General features: G+C 63.0%; 2 protein-coding genes across 2 annotated transcripts; one reads left to right on the forward strand and one right to left on the reverse strand.

Moving 5' to 3' along the window:
• Window positions 1–2: 2 nt before the first annotated feature.
• GFY (golgi associated olfactory signaling regulator) lies at window positions 3–3,111 on the reverse strand. Its single transcript, XM_036307262.1, has 3 exons — window positions 1,782–3,111; window positions 823–996; window positions 3–347 (listed from the first exon to the last, which is right to left on the reverse strand). The coding sequence occupies exons 1-3, from the start codon at window positions 3,091–3,093 to the stop codon at window positions 148–150; spliced, it is 1,686 nt and encodes a 561-aa protein (XP_036163155.1). The 5' UTR covers window positions 3,094–3,111; the 3' UTR covers window positions 3–147.
• A 1,757-nt stretch (window positions 3,112–4,868) lies between these two features.
• On the forward strand, window positions 4,869–6,433 carry PTH2 (parathyroid hormone 2). Its single transcript, XM_036307274.1, has 2 exons — window positions 4,869–5,731; window positions 6,229–6,433. Exons 1-2 carry the CDS (start codon window positions 5,610–5,612, stop codon window positions 6,401–6,403), a joined length of 297 nt encoding a protein of 98 aa, XP_036163167.1. The 5' UTR covers window positions 4,869–5,609; the 3' UTR covers window positions 6,404–6,433.
• The last annotated feature ends 741 nt before the right edge of the window (window positions 6,434–7,174 follow it).

Here is a 7,174-nt window from a genome sequence, read left to right on the forward strand (position 1 = left end):
GCTAGGAGGGAGGGATCTCGTGATTTATTGGGCCTCAGCGAGGGCACCTCTGCGGTGGGCTCTATCTGAGGGCACCGCTACTAGCAAAGCATGCCGGGAGGGTAGGATGCCTGAGGATGGCGCACGCCTGGAGGGGCCGGGAGGGGCTCACACGAAGTTGTCGGGGAGCGTGGCCGGGGAGAGCGGCTCCAGGCGCTGGGAGCGGCCCCCGCGGGGCGGCGGGGGCAGCTTGGGCGGCAGCGGAGGAGTGGGCGGCGGCTGCTTGGTGGCGATGTGTGAAGGGATCCAGGCATCCGGCGCGTAAAAGTAGAGATCGTACGGCTCCTTGGGAGTGTCCAGGTGCAGGACTGTGGGAGCAGAGGGCGCGGTCATCCCAGGGCTGGCCAGGAGCCTGCCCCCGCCGCTGGGCCGCTGGCCAGAGAGGCTGCTGACCGTCCTTAGCAGCTGGGTTTTCAAATCAGAGGGCGAGGGGAGGGCCCTTGTGTAGACGAGGGGGCGTGGTGTCCGCGCGGCAGGGGCGGGGCTTGATGCCAAGAGGGCGGGGCTTACAGGGCTCCTGGCGGGGCGGGGGCGGGGTTTGCAGGGACCTGTAGCTGCGAGCCTGCAGCCCGTCCCAGCTGGTCTGGGGGAAGCACTGGGCTTGTGTGTGTGAAATTTCATAGAGAACTGGGTGGGGGAGGGGGGCGACTGACCATGGAGGGGTCAGGGCTTCTGTTGGCCTTGGATGGGGGACCTGTACTTGTTGGCGGGGCGCCCTATGCAGGTGAAACCAGGTGAAGGAAACGGCTGGGACTCCGGGCGGGCGCTGTCAGGGCCGCTCACCCGACTCGTCTCCGTCGTTCGGAAGCCGGTGGTGTGCGAAGGGCCGGTGCCGAGCCGCCCGGCGGTAGAGACACCACAGCAGCAGGAAAATGCCGATCAGCAGCCCGGTCCCGGCGAAGAAGAGGCACAGGGCCCCTCCCGCCCCGCCCCGGGGGCGTCCCACCAGGGTCACGCCTGAAGGAAGGAGCCCGGTTATAAGTAATCTAAGCTCCCAGCCCCTCCTCCCTCTGACCCGGGGGTCCAGGCCCCCAGTCCCTTCTCCCTCAGACCCAGGAGCCCAGGCCCCCAGCCCCTCCTCCCTCTGACCCGGGGGTCCAGGCCCCCAGTCCCTTCTCCCTCAGACCCAGGAGCCCAGGCCCCCAGCCCCTCCTCCCTCAGACCCAGGTGTCCAGGCCCCCAGCCCCTCCTCCCTCAGACCCAGGAGCCCAGGCCCCCAGCCCCTCCTCCCTCAGACCCAGGGGTCCAGGCCCCCAGCCCCTCCTCCCTCAGACCCAGGGGTCCAGGCCCCCAGCCCCTCCTCCCTCAGACCCAGGGGTCCAGGCCCCGGCCCCTCCTCCCTCAGACCCAGGGGTCCAGGCCCCCAGCCCCTCCTCCCTCAGACCCAGGAGCCCAGGCCCCCAGCCCCTCCTCCCTCAGACCCAGGGGTCCAGGCCCCAGCCCCTCCTCCCTCAGACCCAGGAGTCCAGGCCCCCAGCCCCTCCTCCCTCAGACCCAGGGGTCCAGGCCCCCAGCCCCTCCTCCCTCAGACCCAGGGGTCCAGGCCCCCAGCCCCTCCTCCCTCAGACCCAGGGGTCCAGGCCCCCAGCCCCTCCTCCCTCAGACCCAGGGGTCCAGGCCCCCAGCCCCTCCTCCCTCAGACCCAGGGGTCCAGGCCCCCAGCCCCTCCTCCCTCAGACCCAGGGGTCCAGGCCCCCAGCCCTCCTCCCTCAGACCCAGGGGTCCGGGTCCCAGCCCCTCACCGGTCTCCTTCACTCGTTCCACCAGGATGATAGTGTTGACTCTCTCACCTCGGCTGCGTCGCTGGGGGGCCCGCTGAGTGGCAGGGGCCGGCTGATTGGGGGACCCTGAAGGAGCAGGGGGGTCCGCGATCCGGGAGGAGGAAAGAGCGACATCTGGCCCTTTAGGGCTAGAGCTCTGGGAGGCCTTGGGCTCAACAGTCCCAGGAAAATCAGAGGCGGGCAGTTTAAGGGAGTTGGGCTGGGTGGCCGCAGGGGTTTCTGGCTCTTGGTTCAGGGGCAGGTCGTGCAGGGCAGTAGCCTGGTCCCTGGGGGGTGCGGGCGTGTCTGGGTGAGGACTGGTGGAGGTTTCAGGGGCAGAGTCCCTGGCGATCTCTGTGGCACCTTGGTGGAGGGTTGTGGGGAGTTTTGATTGGGGGATTTCAGTGGGGCCAGGGTGGTGGGTTACGTGGGATTCTGGGTGGGGGGTATCAGTAGAGTTGGGGTGGAGGGGCTGAAGGAATTCAGTGCTTGGGGTCTCAGCGGTGTTGGGGTCATGGATTTTTGGAGTTTCGGGGTGAAGGGTTTTGGTGGGGTCAGGATCAGGGACCTCTGCCTGTGGGATTTCACTGGAATTAAGTTTGGGGATCCCTGGGAATTCCTGGTGTGCAGTTTGGGGAGGGTCAGGACCCAGGGTCCCAGGAAATTCTGACTGTAAAGTTTTGGAGGAATTAGGTTGGGGGGCCTCAGGGTATTTGGGGTGTGGAATTTCAGGCAGGTCAGTGGTGGGGGTCTCAGAAGGTTCTGGATGTGTCATCTGGGAGGGGTTAATTTGGGGGGTCTCCAAAGCTTCTGATGTTGAGGTGTTGAGTGAGTTAGGTTTGGGGGTCTCAGGAGACTCTGGGTGTGGAATTTCAGGCAGGTCAGGCGTGGGGGTCTCAGAAGGTTCTGGATGTGTCATCTGGGAGGGGTTAATTTGAGGGGTCTCCAGGGCTTCTGATGTTGAGGTGTTGAGTGAGTTAGGTTTGGGGGTCTCAGGAGACTCTGGGTGTGGGGGTTCTTGGAGGTCAGCGTTGGGGGTGTCAGTGACGTTATGGGGAGAGGACTCAGGGAAACCCGGATGAGGCGCCTTGGAGGGCTCCGGAGAAGCCATCCCAGGGGGTTCCGGGTGCGGCTGGTGGAGAGTGGCATTTTCAGGAGCAGGAAGAAGGGGTTCCGAGGGGAGGCCCATCCTTGGGAAGTCCGAGCCCGCAGCTGGTGAGGCCGAAGGCGCGGCCTCGGAACCCCGCCCAGCGAGGAGGAAGACGAGGAAGAGGATGGGGCCGAAGGCTCTCATGGCTCTGGAAGACGCCTGTCGCTGCCGGGGAGCGGGAAGGAAGGGGCTCAGTCAGGAGGCTGCCCCGAGTCCCTGCCCACGCCCGGAGGCCACGCCCACTGGTCCCCAGACGGACCGCTGCCCCTGCCCAGCTGGTCCCAGGGAAAGCAGAACCTTACTGCATGTCCCTGAAGGTTGGGGCGTTGGCTGCCGTAGCTAAGAGACACGGCCGCGGGGCTTCTTGGGAGTCGTAGTTAATTTCCTTATCTGTTTCCCCAAGGGGGTCCCAGAAAAATTGGGGGGAAATGACACCTCTCCAAGTCCTTAGACCTCCTCAACTTCGACTTCAGAGGATGTCGATCTCTGAATGGACTGGGGGTACCTTCCTCTCCGAGGGCCCCAGGGACACCTGGACTCCATAGTTGTTTACACCAGGAGGCTCAGAAGGAAGGACTGGTGCTGGGGGCTGAACCCCTGGATCTGAGGGAGGAGGGAGACTCTTGGGTCCAGGGCAAGAAGGCTGCTGGGGGTTCAGACCAATTCCCAGAGGGTGGAGGGCCCTGTGGGTCAAATTCCTGCTTCTTTAGAGAGAAGCCTGCAGGTTCGGATGTTGAGGGTTTTGAGGGAGCCAGGCTTGGGGGCTGGGTTATCGGCAGAAGGACATGGGAGTCTTGAACTCGTGGATCCTGAGTGAGAAGGAGGTTAGGAACTCTGAGTCTCGGGTCTTGCAGAGATAGGGGTGTAGGGGTTTGAACTCCTCAGCCTGCAGGAGGAGGGAGTTGTGGGGGACTCAGGCCTCTGTTTACTGAGGATGAAGCTTAGGATTCAGGGTCTCAGGGGCTGGTCTGTGGTCAGGTGGAGGTAGGCTTGGAGGACACCTGGATGCGACAGGGTCACTCGGGGCCCTGGGTTTCCTACCTGTTCAGGGGGGTCCGAGATAACAGCAGGTAAGCAGAGCTGGGCGCAGAGACCAGTGAATGCTGCAGAATGGCTCTGGGCGGGGCAGCAGGAGGTAGGGTCCCAGGGCGCAGGTGACGCACCTGACTCCCTCCCTGGGGATCCTGGGAGCCTAGCGACAAGCTTGGGATCTTAAAGGGACAGAGCTAAAGTACATTGTCTCCAGTCCTGACCGGTTTCTCAGTGGTTAGGGTGTTGCCCTGCAGACCCAAGGGTTGTGGGTTAGATTCCTGGCCAAGGGCACATACCTCCTCTGCGGGTTCCCCGGCCCCAGTTGGGGCACGTGCAGGAGGCAACCAATCGATATGTCTCACATCTACGTTCCTCTCTCCCTCCCCCTCTCCTTCCACTCTCTTTAGAAATCAATGGGAAAAAAGCACATTGTCTCTCGAGCAGGGAAGGGAGTTAGGGACTGGCTTATCTGGTGGAGGGATGTGGCCCAACCGAGTGGAAGTCCCTGGTGCCAAACTACGCCAAGACCCAGGAGCCAGGAATAGACATCCCCAGGCCCCTCCTCCACCAGAATCCAGGAATCTAAACCCAGGAGCCTGAGCCCAGGCCCTGTCCCCCTCTTTTCTGGGGAAATACGAGTCCAGCTCCCCACATCTTGCCAGATTGCTACTGCCTTTGGGACTTCCCAACCTTTGCCCACCTTCCCACTGTGTGGAATGCACCTTCTTAATAGCGTGGGTGTGGATTGGGGTTTATCTTCACAACACCCCACACTCCGCCCCGGGAAGGGTTAGGCACATCCACGGGGCAGCTCCCGGCCCTGTCCCTGTCCCTGTCCCCGCTCCCCGAGCTCTGTAAGACTTTCCTGTCGTTTTCCCTGCCTTCACACCCCACCACACAAGCCTTTGTCTCTCTCCCCTCTCCCCTTCCCTATCTCACACTCTCTGATTCTCTGCCTGCCGGGGCTTATCTCTGGGCATTTCTGTCCAGCTGGCTGTCCTTCCATTTCCTTCTGTCTTTCCCAGAGCCTTTCCCTCCTCTCTAGCTGGCCCTCTTTGTCAATTTCCTTTTCTCTCTTCCTCTTTTTTTTTTCCTTCTGTCACAGTCTCTGTCCTTCTCATGGTTACTTCACCTCTTTGTGTCTCTGCTTCTCCCCATCAGTTCCTCCGTGTGGCTTTTCCAGTGTCTCTCTCTCTCTCTGTGTGTCTCTGGCTTCTGCTCTGATGGTCCCTCTGCCCGTCTCTATTTTTATCCCTCTGACACACCCCCTGCGTCCACCTCTCTGTCTGTCCGTCTCTCCCCCTCCCGCGTCTGCTCAGGACCCAGCTCCTGGTCCCAATTAGTTGATCGCCGCCAAGGCAGCGGCGGGCCCCCCACCCCCAGCTCCTCATTACAGCCGGCGGCTCCTAATGAGCCTGGGGGGAGGCTGACCCCACGCCCCCGGCCCCTGGTCTGCGTCACTGCCCGCTGCGGGGGCTGCGGGAGGGATATAAGGGGGCTGCCTGCTCGCTGCCCAAGTCCACTGCGCGGTAGGGGCCCTGGGACCTGGCTGCTGGGGGTGGGTAAACTCTGGGGCTCGGGGCCAGGCCACCGGCCTCACGGAGCCCTTCCCTGTCTCTCCGCAGGTGATGGAGCCTCGCCAGGTGCCCCGGAGCTCCCGGGCGCGGCTCCTGCTGCTGCTCCTGCTGCTGGTCCCCTGGGGCGTGCGCACTGCCGCAGGCGTCGCCCTGCCCCCCGCCGGGGTCTTCAGGTACGTGCGACGCCCAGAATTCCCAGGGAGGGGGTGCGGGAAGAGAACCACAGAGAAAGGAATCGGAGACTCAGAGAGGCTCTGCGCAGAGAGCAAGAAAGAGGACAGAGACTAGGGTGAGAGAGATGCGGGTGGGCAGGGAAGCAGCAAGAGATACAAAAGGATACAAGCTGGGGAAGGACGGGAGGGACTTAAAAGGAGTCAGAGCAGAACCGGGTTCGTTCCTCGAACGCCGACTGTTGGGTGCATGGGGCGTGCCCGGCCCTGCGCTGGGCGGAGGCAGGCCAGGGCATCAGACTTGTCTCTGTGCTCGGGGAGCTCCGAAGCTGGGGAACAGAGACAGCGACCCGCGCAGAGCAACAGAGGCAGAGAACGGAGACCGGGCCACTCCCCGGACGGTGCAGTAACGGGGCCTCGAGTTAGACCACGGGGAGGACAGGGGGTGGCGGGCGGAGGGCCCGGGCACGCGGTGACCGCGTCTCTCCGTCTCCCCGCAGCCTCCGCACCCCGGGCGGAACCTGGGCGGCCCGGGCCAGCCCCCCGTCGCGGCGGAGCCTGGCCCTGGCAGACGACGCGGCCTTCCGGGAGCGCGCGCGGATGCTGGCCGCCCTGGAGCGCCGCCGCTGGCTGAACTCGTACATGCACAAGCTGCTGGTGCTGGACGCGCGCTGAGCGCCCGCGGGCGTGTTAATAAAGACCCTGCCGTGCGCCAGGACTCCGCCTCCTTCCTGCGCCCGTGTGTGTGTGTGTGTGTGTGTGTGTGTGTGTGTGTGTGTGTGTGTAAGGTAGGGGTGGGGGGTGGGGGGTGGGAGCGGGCCCAGCACCGCTTACACTGGCATCTCACCCCTCAGCCCCCTCCATTCATGCACAGCCCCACCTCTCCATCTCTGCGCTACCCTCTCATTCCGAGCCTCTGTTCCTCCCACCCCTGAGGCTCTGTTCTCTCTGGGTCTCTGTCGCTCTCTAGGTGTCTGTCCTCCCTTCTCTGAGTCTTCGTACTTCTTTTTCGCCCTGGGAATCTCTCTCTCCTCTCTCTTCTTGCTGCCCCTAAAACTCTTCCTTCCATTCTTCACTTTTCTCTCTCTGCCTAACTCCTTCGTGTCTTCCTACTTTTCTTCCTTTGGGTCCCCGTCTCTTTCTTCCAGCTCTCACTAGTCTTAAATTTTGCTGTTTCCGCTGTCTTATCCCGACTTCTTTGGGCGCAGTGGTGCGATCAGGGACTCTGATGTGAGCTGCACCTGCCGTTGAAGACCAGGCTCCCGCAAACGTGTGGTATTGGAAAGGGCTTAACCTCTGAGTATCCTTTTCCTCATCTGAGGATTAATCGGATACACTGTGAGGACTTCAGAACTGCGCCCCGCACGAAGCGAACGTTATCAGAAGAGTTTCCCCGCCCTGACCGGTTTGGCTCAGTGGATAGAGCGTCGGCCTGCGGACTCAAGG

This window comes from Myotis myotis, unplaced genomic scaffold (genome assembly GCF_014108235.1).
Source record: "Myotis myotis isolate mMyoMyo1 unplaced genomic scaffold, mMyoMyo1.p scaffold_m19_p_45, whole genome shotgun sequence".
NCBI classification, from domain to species: domain Eukaryota; kingdom Metazoa; phylum Chordata; class Mammalia; order Chiroptera; family Vespertilionidae; genus Myotis; species Myotis myotis.

Excerpts from the sequence above, each read along its gene's own strand:
- GFY (XM_036307262.1), bottom strand. The coding sequence starts at position 3,093 with ATGAGAGCCTTCGGCCCCATCCTCTTCCTCGTCTTCCTCCTCGCTGGG. Across the intron at positions 997-1,781 it reads GGAACGAGTGAAGGAGACCG|GCGTGACCCTGGTGGGACGC; the intron begins GTGAGGGGCTGG and ends TCCTTCCTTCAG. Across the intron at positions 348-822 it reads GAACGACGGAGACGAGTCGG|TCCTGCACCTGGACACTCCC; the intron begins GTGAGCGGCCCT and ends CTGCTCCCACAG.
- PTH2 (XM_036307274.1), top strand. The coding sequence starts at position 5,610 with ATGGAGCCTCGCCAGGTGCCCCGGAGCTCCCGGGCGCGGCTCCTGCTG. Across the intron at positions 5,732-6,228 it reads CCCCCCGCCGGGGTCTTCAG|CCTCCGCACCCCGGGCGGAA; the intron begins GTACGTGCGACG and ends GTCTCCCCGCAG.